Below are 18124 nucleotides of genomic sequence, written 5' to 3' on the forward strand. Positions count from 1 at the left end.
AATCAGTCGAACAGCTGATCCCCCCGCCAAGTACCATACTGCTGTAGTTACTTTCATCTGTGCTAGTTCTATAAACAGCACATCAGCATCCTGCTAGTTCGAGTTCTGCTCTAGATGTTTCCTAGAACTGTCAAGTTATTCAGCCACTACTAATCTGAACTAGCATTCACAGTGCCTGGAAAGATCAGAATTTGGTCACATCTTAAGCTCAAGTACAATAACCTCCTGGTTATCGCATTCATAATCTATAGCTTGCCAGCCTGTAACAGCTATCTAGAAAAGGCTTGATCCATTACAAACTTCAGACCTTCCCTAGCGCTTAAGGAAGAACAGCTTCCACTGTTCTTGCCCACCATGCAACTGGAGAACATACACTTCTCCCAACACAGGAGGTAGTTATAACAATCAATCAAAGGTGCTATTTTAACATGTTAGCTTTTTTGGTTAGCCTGTTATTTACTGGTCTCAAAGTAGAAACTGAATCACTATCACAAGGCATTCCCACACTTCTGAATAAACACCATTAAGTTTCTATTATGATTCATTTGAAAGTATAAGGCCCGAACCTGCCGGCAGAAAAGTCTTACAGTAAAATTCATCAAAAGTTTTAACAAGATGTTTTCATGCTTACCTACAGCAAGATACGTATTGTTTTGCAAATCTTGTAACAAGCAGTATCTAGCAAACCCCAATGTCCTCAAGAGTCTTGGTGATGTCTTTATAGCTTCTTGCAGGCCTAATCATCTTCCTGCACACACTCATTACAGAAGTGAGTTGTAGCTAACAATTAAAAACAATTATGTTAATATTGAGTTTATGCACAAGCTAAAACAAATTTCCTTCTTTGGCCAATTCAGATGACCCTAGCTGTAAAATTACTGTGACACAAAAAACCAGCGGTTAATTTTAGGGAGGTAGGAGAAACTTGTGTAACTATGTAGAAGTAAGCTCTCTTCTTTACTGCTCCGTATCATTCCTACAAAGGAACTAAGCCTCCGCTGAACACCATTAATGAAGGCTGTTGGTTCACATGCCAATCGATGGCTTCCTCAGAAAAATAAAAAAGTAATTGCTGCCTCACCGTTCAGAGTGAATAGGGAAAGGTAGCAGTTAAGGTGACACAAAACACGTTAGTTTCTTATTCCAATTTAGTCTTGGACAGGCTTTTCCTCTGCTCTCAAAACATGCCTCTGGTCTTCAATATGTGCTGGTTTGGCAATTTAAGTATTTTCCTGAAAACTTTTGCATAGACATGTGGACATTAATACCTTGGTATAGAATAAATTACATACCAAGATGCAAGGATAGTGTTATTTTCATAAACGTTTATTATGTGTTTTGGAATTGTGCTGCACACTGCTATAATTTACAAGCTACATACAAAGCTGAACCAAGATACTGAATCCACGGACAAAGGATTTTTAAGGTAGATACCCAGATTTGAATGTGCTCTACATCTTCTGTATCATCACCTGAAATTTACCTGCAAAAAGAAAGCAAAGCCAGATCAAAGTATGACCATTAGAGTTATTTTTCCAAGTAATTATTTTCTTGTAATTGTTTTGTAAAAAGAAATAATAAGGAACATTTCAATCTTACAGTTTAATTGTGAACAATCTAGCCATTATTTAAATTTAGCATTTAAATTTAACTCCAGCTGAACAACTTTTTCTTTCTTTTCTTTTTTTCTTTAAGTTGAGCCATGTCCCACATCACAACAATCTTGTCAGCTAAATTTAAAAATTTGTGCAAAGTCTGTGGAAACTTTTAAATCCACATGAGCAGGTTGGGTAGTTACAATGGACTTTATGACTTCTGTAGAGAAAGAGCCTGTATCTAGCTGGTTTTTTACCTTCACTTGTTCAAATAACCTTCTGAACGTACATCCTTATGCATCTGATGCTTCCAAATGTAAATACAACTTCCTAGTTTTGCTTTCCACTCACTGTCACAAAGGTTCACCCTCTGTCAGTATTTTCTAAACACTAAAGCATTTAGTGACAAGCCACATCCTGAAGTTCATACTGACTCCTATGGCCCAGCAGGTCCAAACCAATCCCACCTTGATAAATGCTTATGCAGTGATGAAGTCAGTAAGGAAAGTTATCAAGTGAGCTAATAATTGAATAACTCTGAGAACTACTTACATGCTGGCATTGATGAAACTTCAGCTGTTACAATACTCTTTATTCCCAAATTCGATAGGCCTCCTCTGATTAGTCCACAGGTAAATGCTAAATACTAAATATAAAGCTGCACTTTAGGTAAGTGTCAAGGGTGAAGATTGTTACTAAAGATTGAAACTAATTAGTCACGAACAAGACTTAACACTTGCACAATATAAAACTATGGAGGTTTGTTACAGTGCTTGAGAGACAGCAGAGCTCACAATACAGATTTCTCTTGTTAGAGGCGCTATCTTGAGTCACTCATTTCTATTTCCATTAAACCTGTAGGAACTTAATATCCTTAAACCAATTATTTCCAAGACTTGGCTGAAATTAGCAGCTGGTACTGAAGTCAATGAAGGAGAAGCGGTCCAAGATAGCATTCTTGCACAGACCGCATCTTAGTATACAAGGGCCCACAGATACTTAGAATACATGTTGCAAAACAGAAGAAACATCTCACCAAACATCAAAAAACCCATCCCAAGAACAGTAGCCTGCAACTATGATGACTAAGAAAATCAAGAATTGAGAAACCATAAAACAGAACTGAGTGCCCCATTTCTTACATCCACCTGAACCAAAGTGCTTTATAAGAGCTTCTGCAGAGCCACTGATTTTACTGACGTAAACTATTACCCTAACTCAGTATCTACACTCAAAACTATTCTTAATTGGTGGAAGATCTTTCTGAACGTTCATATAATCTCAAAAGGTCATTCTAGGTAACAAACAGCAACTTCCAAAATGTGTTTTGGAAATTTTAAAAAAGCTTCTGAAAGCATATGCTTTACAAAGAGAAAGAAAGAATTTGTGTGACAGTGGCAGACCAGCTCCTACCATCAAGTAACTCAAACACAACAACAGCAAGTTTCACAACAACTATGACCATTTCTTGAACCATAAATCAATGCACTGTTCCGAAACAAGGTGCTAAACTTTAGCTGCCCTTTTGAAGAGTTTGTATCCATTCAATTACAAAATTTAAAGTTGTTATTAATAGATCAAGATAATTTGAATCAAACTGGTAGATCCCAAGGATAAAAATGAAGGGTACCTTTGGTGCATGTTCTAAATACTGCTTTCCTGCAGACATTTGTGTCAAGAGACGAAATTTATTGTCTTGAAGGACATAAATACCCTGTATAAAAAAATGGGGTTTTAGTTGAATACGCAGTATCATGTAATCAACATTTCATGTGAAGGGATTTGATTTGTAGATACAATATAAATGTTCTCGGGTTGAAAAATTAAATTTTAGATTAAGGCATGTGTGATTTACGTTTAAACTGTATTATTTACTTACATGAAATACCAAAACAAAAGACACTTAACTGGGAGTTTACAACAAAACCCCTAGAAAATAATATGATCAGTTAACTCTGAAAAACCGTTTATTTACATTATTCTTGGAGGAGTCCTTCCAGTGCTCAGAAATAATATTTTCATTTTAGAAAGTCTTTGTTAATATATCAAATGCATGCTGATTTTTTACATTCAAATCTTAATCTTCATTTGGTATGCAACTCACTATTCTTATTCTCAAATTCAGTGAGAATTATCTTCTTTAATAGTGATACAGGCAACAATACCCAGCAGATGATCAAAGTCTAGTGTTTTCTACATTACAATTTTGTGACACAATATGCATTTTAATAAATTAAGCGTGAACACAGTATAGCTTAATCTACACCTGTCATTTTAATTTCTTTGCTAATGACCATGCTACTGTGGAACTTCATAGCCCTTGAAATTAAATTAAGGCTGCATATACAGTTGAGACCTAAGCTCAATACTGCAGCTTTCTTTGAATTCAAAACGAGATTCTAAGGTAATTGTTATCCGTTAAAGTTATTACTTGGTAAACAGTTCACTGAAAAATAAAACCTATTTTATTTGGCACCATCCTTGTACAAATTCTCTTGTTCCTATTCTGATACGACAGGAAAATGGCCATAAGAAAACCAAGTCATTCGAAATGAAAAAGATTTTTTACTTTAGTAAAATGTCTCCTTAAATTATTTTGATCTTGCTTTAAGAACTATGGCTGTGGATACTGGAAAGGACATGTATACAACACAATGTCACCAACATGCAAATTTGGGAAGTTTTTCATCTGCTTCTTATGCAAGTATGTTCAGTAGAGTATAACTAAGGGCCTCAACTGCTGAAAACTGTAAAAAAATCTTCAAAATAAAAAAAATTACTTCAAGGCAGCTGTTCTATTTAAATAGACGTTAAGGTAACAATATCACTTTCTCACACTGGTTTTCTACTAAAACGTATTTAGATACATAAAAAAGTTTCTGTTTAAGCATAATCAACTGTAACCATTACTGTGCTGTCAGTTTCTAACTCTGCAACAGCCATGAAATTCAAAGCATTTAGTCTTTTCAAACAGAGTGGCAATAAAGACATCACAAACAATTATTCAATAGTATTCTGGAGCTACCTGCTAACATGAACCTTAAAATTGTGCTTTTTAAAGGAAACAAATAAAGAACATTTTGGGCTTCTTACGCTGTAATTAATTCTAGACCAAGAAAAACAAAAAATGGACTTGTAACTCACAACCGTTACTGATTTTGTAAGTTAAATCTTATTCTACAGCATTAGTACCTGATGATTAGTCCTTAGGTTATCTATTTGTTTTTTGAATACAGTTGTCCAAAAATCTTTGCAAATGAACTTCATAATATCTAATTCATCCTTGAACCTGGCAGTATCTTTTGTAAACCTAAGAGATAAATGAGAAATATATCAATAATGAAGGTACACAAAACTTGACTGATTAAAAAGAAAAAGAAAATACAGAGAAATGGTACTATGCAATATCATTTTTGAGGCTGTTAGAGAAATTGGTTTTCCAACCATTGTACAGTATCATTCTACCATCACTCTGCGTTCATCAAATATTTTAAATTAAGAGCAACACAGGGTTATCTTAATTCCTCCAATGTGACAACAGAATAAATGATTTTAACTATAAGGTTATTAAAGACAGTTGAGGTACAGAAAGACGCAAAGCACTGCATCAGTTTTATATCTTCAACTAAATGTCTAAGGAGAAGATAAACAAAAAGCTCACACCTATACTACTGCTTGGAAAGAGTCCTTCAAATACACAAAAAAAGCACTAACACATAGGAACAAATGTAAAACTCGTTCCCGTTTCCCAAAAAGGGACCCCTCTCTCTTCCTTATTTCAGAATTCTTTCCCTTTATCCTCCTGAAGGGTCTTTATCTGGCACTAAAGGATCACTTTGTTCAATGAAAGCATGACTTCAGAAGCTCAAGAGCCTCCAGACAACCTCAGAAGGAGGGCGCTGAAGCTGGATGTGCAGCAAGTCATCCTGCACTCCCAAAGGGCCTGGGAAAACAAGGAGGAAATTAATTCGGTTGCCAAGTTCCAAGGACCGAGAGCGCTTTAGAAAAACGAAATAGAGTAACCAATCGTAAAATTATGCTTAAGGAAGAAATAAAGAGAAGAAAATCATGAAACGTACCAGAAGTGGGAAACATGTAAAAATAGGTCTACAAAAGGTGCAATTGAAAAGGATTTTAAGTGCTGAAAGTACCCATATACCCTGAGTTTGCATGACGGAAAGCACTGGGAAAATGCACACTCCAAAACTGCCCTGTGGCATTCAAACACGGGTCTTCACAAGAATGAAGTGCCAAAAGGGAGGATGTCAGAACGTTTAACAAGAGGGACACATCCCCAGCGTAACCCTCTGTCCGCCCAGATCACCGAGCGCCTTCCCACCCAGCGGGCGAACGCCGCCGTCCCCGGCCGGCCGGGAAGGAGGGAGGGGGCGTGGGCCCTGTCCGGGCAGAGGCGGGGGAAGGCCCCCAAGAAGAGCGAGGCCCGCCGGCGCCGGGAGCGGACTCACCTCTCAATCAGCCCCTGCCCGACGCGGAAGCCCATGCTCTCCAGCTTGGTGGTGCACCGCCCGTTCTCCTGCAAGACACAAGGCGCCGCTGCCGCTTTACCCCCGCCGCTGTCCGGCGGCCCCCCCAGGGCGGCCTCGGCCCCACTCACTCACCCCTTCGCCCTGCTCGGCGGCGCGGTACAGCCCCGCCACCATCTCGTTGTGCAGCAGCAGGAAGAGCGCCTCGTCCGCCATCTCCGCTCCGCAGCGGGGCTCTCCCCGCCCGGCGCCGCCGCAACGGCCAGCTGCCGCTGGGCCCCAACGCCGCCGCACCGCCCCTTCCGGCCCCTGTCAGCCGCTGATGCTCCCGGCAGAGGGGCTCAGTGGCCTGACTGGTTCTCCCCGCCGGGGAACCGCTCGGCGTTCCCGACCCACCGCCGCCCAGGGAAGGCCTCCTGTCGGCCGAAGCCTCTCCCAAGGCGGACCTTTAACTTCCAGAGCCCGCCGCCTCAGGGAGCGGCGCGAACCGGGGCTGCGCGAGTGCCGTGAAGGGCGGCCGGAGCTGGGGAGGGGAGAGGAGGGCAAACACAACCCCTCCCTGCGGAGCTGCCCCACCTCGTACTACTGGGGGCTGAAATAGGGAGTAGGGGGGTATCGTGGGTCCTTTATTGCCTGCAGCTGGTCACCCGTTCATTCGCCATTTCCTGCCGCTGTGACACGGCGCCGGGCTCCGCGCCGGGAGCGGGGGGGGGGAGGCGTCACCCCCGCCCCTCCACAGGACCGGCGCCGGCTACCCGGCGGGGCGGAGCCGTAGCTGAACGCTCGGCCGGCGCCAGGAGTAACGTCCCGTAACGGCGCTTTACGGCCGCCTAACGGAGGAGCACGAGCCACCCGGCTTCATGTGGCGGGCGGCCGCCGGGCCCCACCGGAACGCCGCTGCCATCTCCCGACCCGCGCGCCAACCCTCAGTAACGCCCCCACCTATTGGCTGGCCTGGCGCGGCGGCCTCGGTAAGGGGAGCGGTGATTGGCCCCCGCCGCCCGCGTGCGGGCCCATCGGCCCCACAGAGAGTGGGGCAAGTAGGATGCGTCCCGGGTGGGTGGGGATAAGCGTCCTCGGAGTGGCTTTCTGATTGGGCTACGGGAAAATGACGCCTTGAGTTCTCATTAGCTCTGGGCAATGTCAATCCTTCGGTTGATTCGCAGGACTTGGCAGGCAGAGACTCCCGCTAGTTGGTCGGCCGAGATGCCAGTCTGCCTGCGGGCCCTGATGATTGGTAAGCGCCTTCTCGGCGGGGCGAGCCCTTTCCTCTGATGGCCGCTTATTGGCGGTCGGAGGGGACGACCGAGGGGGCTATTGGCTGCGCTCTCCCGGCCCGCGGCTGCCGGCGTGGTGGGCGGGGCCCTCTCCCCCCTGCCTCCCCCCCATTACCCAGCGGTGCCTTGCGCTGGGCCCCGGGTAGGCCGCGCTGCGGGCGGGATGGCGGTGGCGGTGCGCGCGCTGCAGGAGCAGCTGGAGAAGGCCAAGGAGAGCCTCAAGCACGTGGACGAGAATATCCGCAAGCTTACGGGACGGGACCCCAATGACGTGAGGTGCGGCGTGGTGGCGGGGAACGGCCCGGCGGGGGGGAACGGGAGCGGCCGGGCCGGGGTGGGAGTGAGGGGAGCTGGCGTGTCCTCTGTGAGGGGGGCGAGTGAGGGGGAGGAAGGCCGCTGCGCCTGCGGTGGGTGGGGGTGTGGAGGACACGCACACACAACTGTGGGGTTTCGTGAGGGAACGGTCGTGGCCGCGGGCACCTCAGCGGCTCCCTGCAGCGGCTCAGGGAGGGGGGGGGGGGGGTGGCGGGGCAGGAAGCGCTAACGGTGCCCGCCGTCTCTTGTAGGCCCCCTCAAAACAGACTGCTAGCCATCACAGGCCCTGGTGGAGGTAGAGGGCGTGGGAGCTTATTGCTGAGGTAAGGAGCTGCAGGCGCGGGCGGTGGGGGTTCTTCACCCCTTTACCCGGGCATTGGTTTGCTGTTCTTAGGCTGGGGTGTTTTATGTTTCTCATCTCGTTACTCGTCGTACTGCTGTTTGAGTAAGCAGGCACCGAAGCTGGCCTGCAGGGCATGTGGGGTTTTATATCACCACATGAAATATAAAGTACCTCTTCGTTCTCAGTTATAACAAGTTTAAACTGGTGGTTTTCCCTACGCCTTTCAGCCGTTAGCCTAAAAAATAAGGGGAAGCATCAAATTTAAGGGAGGACGTTGTTGCTTTGAAATCACTCAAAATCAATCACTCAGTAATTAAGAAGGTGATAGCTGTTCCAGGAAGAGTAGAAAGAGTTGAAGTCATCAGAAATTTTAAAACATACATAGGTAAAACCGCTAGTGTTTTGTTGTAGGCTTGCTTTTTTTTTTTTCTTTTTTTCCTCCTTTTCTCCACTCTCTCCCCCCAAGTAGAGTGAAAAGGCCAATTTTTGTTTAGTAGTTCTTTCCTAATGGAGTATGTAGTGAGATTTTTTTGTTGAATTTCAATACTGAACTGCTGGTTAAAGCTTAATACATCTTGAAAACTATTGCAGATATGAATGCTTGAACATAACAGGGCTCCTTGATTTAGTGTAGCTACTCAATTAAATAAGTGCAGAAATGCAGATTTAAATTAGTTGGTCCACAAGCAGTACATTTAAAGACTTTATTGCAGTAGTAACAGTAAGTGATGATAGATCCAAGGAAAGTGCATTGGTACATCATGATCACAAAGCCAAAATACAGGATTGTGCAGGTTTAAGGTTGACCTAGGGGTTAGCCTAACTTGTTCTGAGATCACAAGTGTTTTCTTTTTAGGCGTGGATTCTCGGATAGTGGAGGAGGACCCCCAGCCAAACAGAGGGATCTTGAAGGGGCATCCAGTAGGTATGTGCAAAAACTGATGCAGAGAGCTTGCTTTATCAGAATGAGAATTTATAGCAGTAAATTTAAAATGCTTAGATTCAATAACTGATGACTTTCACTATCTTCTTCAGAAATTACATATTCAGGACTTGTTGGAAATATATTTGAATGCTAGCAATTGATGGTGGTAAAGTCTTTTTTTTTTTCTTTCATACCTTATGGCAATATAAATATTATAGCAATAATATAAAGATAGAGCAATACAAAGATTCTTGGAGTTTTCTGTTTTACTTGGTCTACAGTGTGCTATATTATATTCTGCTTAATAAACTAGATTTATCCTACAGGAGACACAAATTGAATTACAATTGAGATCTGTTCAATAAATTAAATGTGTACAGTGTGACAATAGATTCAGATTTTGAACTTTCACATTTGGATGCAGATCAGTCAGATGTGACCAATTATAGTGAGCTTCATTCTATGGGCACTTACATGCAATGGTAGTTCTTGACTAAAGGAAGGCTTGCTCTTGAATTTTTAAGTTAACACAAAATGAATACTGTGAAACGGCTTTACCAGTAGTAAAGCTGAGAGTGAAAGCTGAAAATAACTTTTATTTAACACACTGCATAGTTGTTCTTTGTTAAAGCCTCAGTTCATCCAAGTTCTCAGGTCCTAAGTGCTCTGTCCCTCCTCACCCGTTTTCTTGCTATTTGGCTTAAATAGCAATTCCCATTTGAAAAATCATACCAACCTTTATATCTTGACGCATTTAAATCTGTCTCACAATCCCCGTATACCAGTAGCCATTTTAGAGATTTTGGGGTGGAAAAAAAAGTGCAAACATTTAAAAACAAAAAATAAATTCTAAAGGTATTCTATAAAGTAAAATATGGTAGTAGTGTGGACTCTTCTGTTTTACTTCACTGTTCAAGTTGTATTAAAACTTAACTGCTTTCTCTCACTGGTTTTTACCAACAGTAGCTTCTGTCTGTAAGATGCTACTTACTGGCCATTGGAACGGTGGGGAGATTTTTACTGGAAGCATTGGTTCTTCTGACTAGATACGCAGATTTGTATTTTTCTTATGTTAGATCAGATGCTGTCCTAAATATATGTTCTCTAGTGACCGCTAATGGTTTTTCTTCCTCAGGCTGGGTGGAGAACGTCGGACAAGAAGAGAATCACGCCAAGAAAGCGACGGAGAGGATGATGATATTAAAAAGGTAATACATGGTAAATGGAGCCCTGCAGGAAGAACCTTGCTTATCTGGAACACAAAGAAAGTAGTTTGTTTTTCTTTGTTGTAGCCAGCATTGCCATCTTCTGTTGTGGCTACCTCCAAAGAGCGAACACGTCGAGACCTTATACAAGATCAAAATATGGATGAGAAAGGAAAACAAAGGTATGCAGAAATCTCTTCAAGCACTGATGTGGTACTTTTGAGTGCTAGGATAGGAAGTAGCTTTAGATTTAAAAAGTAGTATACAGGTGCTATTATGTATCAAAGATGATGTTCATGAGGTACCATAATGGTATAAAATTGATTTTTAAAAAATATTCTCTCAAAATATTTAACAGCAGTAACAACACTTTGTTCACGTAACTGACAGGGGTTCTGCTTCTCAGGCCACCTACAGGAATAGACTTGTTAGTGCTATTGTAACTGATTGTCTTTGAGTCAGACAAAAATACATAGCTTCATTGGTTACTTAACATTATGGACTGCTACAGTTGTTTTCGTACATCATTTATTTTGTTGGCTGAAGGAGGCTTTTGGGTGTGGGTTTTTCCCTTTTTTTCTTTTAATGCAGTAGTTCCATCGTGTGTTTCTTTTACTACTTTTAGGCTCGTTATTGTGTGCTCAGTCTGACCTTCCTTTTGCTCGCTTCTTTTTAAATTCCTTCTGTGTTTATCTCCTTTTTCCTGTATTTTATTTGTGTCAGGGTAGCTTATAAAAGTTCTTGCTGAAATGTAGCTCTATTGGGAAGAGGTGTTGGAAGAGCAAATTTGCAACTGTGTCTAGCCTCTTGGACTCCATCCCCTTCAGTCTGTAACTCACCTGGTGCAGTAATAATCCATACCTCAAATAAATAGAAGAGTGAGAGCTGGAATAAGGAACTATAGAGAGTTTCTCTGAAAAGGAGCACAGATCATTTAGCACAGGAAAGGCACTTTGCTTGCTTTTACAGTTATAGCAGCACTAACGCGCTGCTGTTGCTTCCATCGCTGGTTTCCAGCTGCTTTCCTCACAGAATGACTTTCCAAATTCTTAGTGGACTTCCTAGAGCTTCAGTCACTAAAAGTTTGTTTCCTCAGAATTGCAGCTTTACCATTTTGCACTTCAGTAGTCTTCTGGGGAGATGAGAAAAACAGTGTTGATCTCTGTGACTTGTGGTGGAAAAAGGCTCTTTAGGAGGACAGCATCCATTGAATTCTTGATTTTGCTCAACATCTTCTGGGATGTCATTCATATACAAATACATTTTGAGTAGTCTCTAGCTCTTGATTCTTTATTTGTTCCTGTTTCTACTGTTTAGTATACAAGGACCTTTACCTTTCCATGTCAGGTTTGTACCACTGTAGTAGAGTGGTACTGAGCGAAGAGAGTAGCGTTTCTTTTCTCTTTTAATTAGGTAAAAGTTCAAGGTGAATAAGAGAGCCTGCGGCTTGCTGTAAAGCCTTAATTTGGGATTAAACGGAAAGAAAGAAAAGGTGCTGAAATTCAATAAATTAGCTCATGTTCAGAAGAAAGGAATTCCTTGAAGAATTTTACTTATCTAAGTTTTCTCAAACAACACTTAACTGGATGAGAGCAATTCTGCTTTCATTCCATAGCGCAGTGTCTCATTGTAGAAGATATCGTTAGGCAAACTGTGACAGATAAGCTTTCACTCCTCTGTGGCTCCATTTCTCCTTAATCCTCTGAGCTGGGCAGGAAGCGGGGGGGTATGTTTTTCAGAAAGACCAATGACCTTCCAGTTCCTTGTTGATGGCTTACACTGTATTTAATCAGCCTTTTCTTCAGTGCTCTCTGCTTTTGAATATTTTTTTTTTGTTTCCTTTGTGTCATTATTTCCAGATGTAAAATGTGCAGGCTTCCAATTTTCCCAGTGCTAACCATGCTATATTACAGATAGGAGTTGTGTCTTACTCTTAAACAAAATATGATGTGTCACTATAAATTATATCCTTGACTGTCGGCGTTGTCAATATGTGTTCTATTGCTAATGGCCTTGAGTAATACTGAGCCTTTAAAACTAAACATCTCTGAGGTGGAAAGTTGCTCTGATTGTTTATGCAAATAAAAATCCTGGTACTTTAACTGAATCTCAAGCTTCTTTTTGCTTTTATTCAGGAATCGACGTATATTTGGCTTGTTGATGGGCACACTTCAAAAATTTAAGCAGGAGTCCACAGTTGCTACTGAGAAGGTACTTATTTTTAGTTCTATCAGATTGTAAATAAAGCAAAATTGTGTGATTAAGCTGCTTCAAATAGGAATGAAAATTCCCCATGGTGTAGGTTGCAGGTGCAACAAATTGGTAAGAGTGCATGTAGGGTTTTGTTTACTTTAGTGGAATTGAGGTGGGAGGCAGGAATGGGACTCTTAACAATTTCATAACTTTACACTATGTCTGACCGTTGCAGAAGTGAAAAGACAGTGTTTTGTTGATTTTTTTTTCTTAAATTTCTGTACAATTTTAAAGCATGTAAAACACAAAATAGATTCTCTTTTCTTGTTTACATTATTTGGGGATCATTTCAAAGTAAATGGAATTTAATCAGGTAACTATTTAATAGGTCATAGGCTTCTGTAAATAATGGTGATTCAGTGTTGCTGAAGGAATGCCTACCCTGATGTGTTCCAGATGTTTAAATTAACCAAGTATACAGAAATGTATGGTTGTATTACGCTATCTGTTTGACTACAAATGTCTTCCCCCTCCCGGTATAGATAACAAGAATTCCTGTTTTTAAGAAATGGGTATGCAATTGTACTGAAGTGAAGGCTTTGCATAGTTCAGTGGTAACTTCAAAAAACTTGTATATAGGATGGTGGCAATGTTATTCCTAGTATGTCCATTTAAATTGTGGAGGGTATGGTATTTGCTTACTGTTGCCCTAAATGGGTTGTTCAGTTAATACTAACAACCTTTAGATCAAAAAAAGGCTTTGAAAGTTCTACTTTCAGAAGTCCAGTGGAAGCAGATACAAAGTCATTAAACTTAAAGCCTTTTCTGTGTAGTGTTAGCATAGCTGGCTTGCAGTGTTGGTATTGATTTCAGATTCAGTATTTGGGTATCCTGCTGGTTTATCTACCTTGTCATGTAGCGCATGAGAAAGGACCAAAGTTCTCTGTTGCCTGCTTGCCTTTCGAACAAGAAACTATTGATTAGGATGGTCTAGAAACATGGAGTCTTTGTCTAATTTATAGCAGTATGTGTTTGCATAAAGAGACTTTGGGGAGTTACTGCTCTTTGCAATATTTTCCTGAGAATTCGTATACGCATTGTTCTCTTCATACATAAGAACTTACTATAAATCAAAGTAGAGGCCTAAGGAGTTTTATGACAGCTATTTTTTTTTGTCCAGGCAATAAATTTTTTTTTTTTTTAGACAACTATTGTACAATCTAAGCATATGGCTGTCTAGGAAATAGAAACAGGGCATTGCTGGATTACAGTAATATATCTAATTAGCAGTGAATATCCTGGAAGCATTCACAATGTAATTTGTTTTATTGATCCAAATTGAATGATAGAAAATCAGACGAATCCACAGGGGCCCGTAATTTTATAGCTAACCCACAAAAAATGAGGCGCCAGCAAGCAATGACACTCTTTTCTTCCATTACCTGTAATTTAGGAGATATTTCTTACTGTGTTTCTAGGAATGCCTTTAATGGTGTAAATAATTCAAAATTTTAATTGAACCAAACTAGAACACTTTGTTGATTTAGAAAAAATATGTAATATACTTCTTTCCTTATCTTAGCAAAAGAGACGACAAGAAATTGAACAAAAACTTGAAGTGCAGGCAGAGGAAGAAAGAAAGCAAGTTGAAAACGAAAGGCGAGAACTATTTGAAGAAAGACGTGCTAAACAGACAGAGCTGCGGTTACTGGAGCAAAAGGTTGAGCTTGCTCAGTTGGTGAGTTTTAGTTTTGCTCTTGATCTTTGTCTTGTTTAAACTATTCTTGTGTATCTCAGGGTTATTTTCTTTCACTTCTCAGCAAGAAGAATGGAATGAACATAACGCTAAAATAATTAAATACATAAGAACGAAGACAAAACCCCATTTATTCTACATACCTGGCAGAATGTGTCCTGCTACACAGAAGCTGATGGAAGAGTCACAGAAAAAGATGAATGGTAAGTGGTCTTGGTGATACAAAGGCCCTTGTTCTTGCCTCCCTTTTGATGTTTGCTGTACAAATTTCTTTTAAGTTTTTAAGTGTCTCTGCTTTAATACATTGATTTCATGGTTAGGACAAACTGTATGTTCTTGCACGGGTGTTCATCATAAGTGAACATTACTCTTTCAGTGACTTATTTTTATGTTGGATGAGCTTTGGTTCTCTTACAAGAAGTCAAAAGAGGTGTATGAATAATCTCAGAGGTATGTGTTTAAAACATAGTCCTTTATATCAGGTTTAGTACCCAGATGTATGCCAGTGCAGCAACTTAGTTTTTGAGAAGGCAGATTCTATGGATTGAAGACCCAAGGAAATGCAGTTTTTTCAGGTTTTTACAAAGGAATTGAGAAGCGTTTTCTTAAGCACAGCACTAGAATTTTATGATGATTTTTTTTTACCTTAATGTGTGTTCATTTCTGTTTCACAGGATGACTATATTTTTCTTTTGGAAAACAATTTAAAATACTGCAGTCGCTGGTAGTCCTACTGTTCTTTTTTATTAAACTGAAAAAGTATTGTGTTGTGGGTTTTGTTTGTGTTTTTGTTTTTTTCTTATGGAGCTTTTCTTCCTTGTGTGGGGTTGGGGGGTAAGAGAAGCTAGCTCACCTGTCTGAATACCTTACATTATTTAAGCTTTCTTAATACCTAACCAGCTTTTTGCTGATTCTTACTGTCTTTTGTTTACCTTAGGAAGTATAACCATGTTAATATATAAATACCAGGAAATTAAGGTATTATTTTGATATACTGTTGGTTGGATTGATTTTAATAAAGGCAAAAACTCCTTTTGTTAGCTTAGATTTAGGACTTTACTGTTCTGATACTCAACTGAGCTGACTATCCCTTTTGCTTTGTTTTCTTAAGGTAACTAGCAGTCTTTGTCATTATGCATGAATGGCTTGCTCCTTCACAGTGAATAAGGATGCAGTATTTATAAGTTAAAACAATTTGATAACTTACTAGCTTATAGTTAAGGGGAAAATAGACTTCAGTGTCTGTAGATTATCTGAAACTATTATTTGTGCGTTTATTCCCTAGCAATCTTTGAAAGCAGGCGAAATGAATTTGCAGAGCAGATTAACAAAATGGAGGCCAGGCCCAGAAGACAATCTGTGAAGGAAAAAGAACAGCAGGAGGTGCAGAATGAAGAAAAGAAGGAAGAACAGAACAAGGAGCAGGAAGAGGGTAAGGTGGTTCAGCAGGTGGAAGAGTTGGAGACAGGTAATCAGCACAATGATGTAGAAATGGAGGAGGCAGGGGAGGAAAAGGGAAAAATAGGTTCAGGGCATAGCGATGCAGAGAAAGAACAGGAAGAGGATGAACAGAAACATGAAATGGAGATTAAAGTAGAAGAGACTACTGAGGTGAGGGAGAATGACAAGCAAGAGGATGGTCAGCATGAAGAGGTCACTGTAGTAAAAGAGGAAAGTGAAAACATTCAGCCGGTGGATAATGAGCAGGATGTGGCTGAAATGAATGAGGCAGATAGTGTAGAACCTGTAGAAAATGAAAATGGCAAAGAAGTGGAACCAGAAACAGAGTGTGATGCTCAAACAGAGAAAGCATGTAGTGATCCTTCTCCCGAGAAGGAGAAAGGAATTAAAGCAGAAATTGAAGCTGAACCTGAAGAAAAACAGGAGAAGGCACCTGAAGCTCAGCCAGAACCTGTGGCTGAGGCTCTTTCTCAGCCACAGTCTGTGCCGCTGCCACAGTCACCTCAGTTGTCTCAGGCCACTCAGGATACAGAGCCCCCGGCAGACAAGGATGAAAATGCTGTGGTGTCTGTAAAGGTGGTTGAGGCACAGACAGAGCAGAGTCAGGCACCGAGTGTAGAAATTAAGAGTAAGACTAGGAGTAGAAGCAGGGGTAGGGCAGGGAACAAAACTGGTAAGAGTCATAGCCGTAGTAGCAGCAGCAGTAGCAGCAGTAGTACTTCAAGCAGCACTACTAGTGGAAGTAGTTCCAGCACTGGCAGCAGTAGCAGTCGGAGTAGTTCCACCAGCAGCAGCACTACAAGTGGAAGTACTAGCAGGGACACTAGTAGCAGTAGCTCTACCAGTAGTGAAAGTCGAAGTCGAAGCCGAGGAAGAGGGCATAACAGAGATAGAAAACGCAGAAGGAGCACGGACAGGAAGCGAAGGGATGCTTCAGGAGTAGATAGAAGTCACAAGTCCTCAAAAGGTGGTAGCAGAGATACCAAAAGCTCAAAGGATAAAAGTTCAAGATCTGACAGAAAGAGGTCTATTTCAGAAAGTAGTCGGTCAGGCAAGAGAACTTCACGGAGTGAAAGAGACCGTAAATCAGACAGGAAAGACAAAAGGCGTTAACAGAAGAGACCAAGCTTGCTTAGCCTAATCTTTGCAGCAGAAGATTATTTGAGTGAAAGGATTCCTTGTAAGGAGGAGGAGAAGGCTGCCTTAAGAATTGCATGCTGTAAAAAATCTTTTGGAAAAATGCAGACTGTTTACCAGGCATTCTTGTACTTTTTACATAATTTTGTAAAAGGTTACTTACCAAAATTGTGTGAAGTTCCTGAAAATGTAAAAATAAAAGATTAACACTCCTTTGCATCTTTTTTTAAATATCCTGTACTCATTAAGATCCTCTGTATATTTTAATAGGTAAACCTTTAAGTAGGTGTGATCACTTCTTCTGTATCATACACTTTTTTTTTGTAGAAATAAATGTGCATTTTAAATAAATTGTTTGAGATGTCCTGTTGACAATTAAATTCCCCGTTTAGATCATACATAGGGAGGCAATGTTGCAGGAAGCCTAAAATTTTCCTTTTCCCCTCTATTCTATTCCTTGAAAGAATGGGAATCTTAAGACCCAGTAAAGGGAGTAATCTCTCCAGTGCTGGGTAGGAAAGGAAAGTAATAGATTTGGATCTATACCTTTTGTTTTCTTCTGTAATCACAAGCTCTTACTCAACTCTATCTTCCAGTTTTATAAAACTTCTTCCTATTCATAGGCAAGCAGTGATGAAATGGGAATGTTAACACTGGCCGAAATAGCTCAAGTTAGTCTGGAATACCACTCTTAGCTGCTTCCTTAAGGTGCTTTGTTAGTATTTACATCTGTGTTCTGGATACAGTTAATCTGTTTAATGATGTTCCTTGCTTTGATGGCCAGTGGAGGAAAGACTTCAGCTTGCTTCTCAACCAGGATTCTTTTTATTTTAGTTGCAGACTAATCTTTGATCCCTTCATACCACTAGGAATAAATACATTGCAGTGTTGGAGTTACCCGGGGCTACCTAATACTAATGTTGTGTGCGTGCAAGAATGCTTTCTGAATGTATTTAATACAACTTAAAGTGGTATGGTGTTATCTATGAAGGTGAATACTGTTTTTATATAATTTTGTATGGAAAACAATAACATCTGTCGCTCTGTTCTGTACATGTGCAAATAAATGTGGCTTTGTAGACTACTCTCTTGATGCCTATGATGTTTTCTATAACATGGGTGTATTACCCTAGTCTTTCTACACTTAAAGCATAAATTATAATTCCAGGTGGCTGTACCTTAGAAGCTCTGTATCCAAAATTGTTCTTATAGGCTTTAACTAATGCCTATTAACTGAGTATGAAACACTGCTATAATCTGTCTTGTCTTGGCAGGGAGAGAATTCTCATATGCCAAATGGAGACCAGGAAGTCCTAGAAAGATTTCAGGCTGGAAATGACATGGAAGCTTATTTTAGTATACAAAATGCCATATATACCCATTTTTCTGGAACATAGAGCAGACTTTTGCAGAGTTCTGTTTTTGAGGGTATC

The 18124-nt window shown here is 40.9% G+C and overlaps 2 protein-coding genes across 2 annotated transcripts; one reads left to right on the forward strand and one right to left on the reverse strand.

The window, feature by feature from the left end:
* Positions 1-1305: 1305 nt before the first annotated feature.
* Positions 1306-7157, reverse strand: TRAPPC6B (trafficking protein particle complex subunit 6B). The gene is made up of 6 exons (XM_074585199.1): positions 6215-7157; positions 6062-6129; positions 4788-4905; positions 3226-3309; positions 2148-2241; positions 1306-1483 (listed from the first exon to the last, which is right to left on the reverse strand). The coding sequence occupies exons 1-6, from the start codon at positions 6293-6295 to the stop codon at positions 1452-1454; spliced, it is 477 nt and encodes a 158-aa protein (XP_074441300.1). The 5' UTR covers positions 6296-7157; the 3' UTR covers positions 1306-1451.
* Positions 7158-7236: 79 nt separating this feature from the next.
* Positions 7237-17778, forward strand: PNN (pinin, desmosome associated protein). Its single transcript, XM_074585196.1, has 9 exons — positions 7237-7632; positions 7923-7994; positions 8871-8939; positions 10075-10147; positions 10232-10326; positions 12280-12355; positions 13920-14075; positions 14158-14296; positions 15379-17778. The coding sequence occupies exons 1-9, from the start codon at positions 7520-7522 to the stop codon at positions 16665-16667; spliced, it is 2082 nt and encodes a 693-aa protein (XP_074441297.1). The 5' UTR covers positions 7237-7519; the 3' UTR covers positions 16668-17778.
* Positions 17779-18124: the final 346 nt, after the last annotated feature.

Source organism: Larus michahellis, chromosome 4 (genome assembly GCF_964199755.1).
Source record: "Larus michahellis chromosome 4, bLarMic1.1, whole genome shotgun sequence".
NCBI classification, from domain to species: domain Eukaryota; kingdom Metazoa; phylum Chordata; class Aves; order Charadriiformes; family Laridae; genus Larus; species Larus michahellis.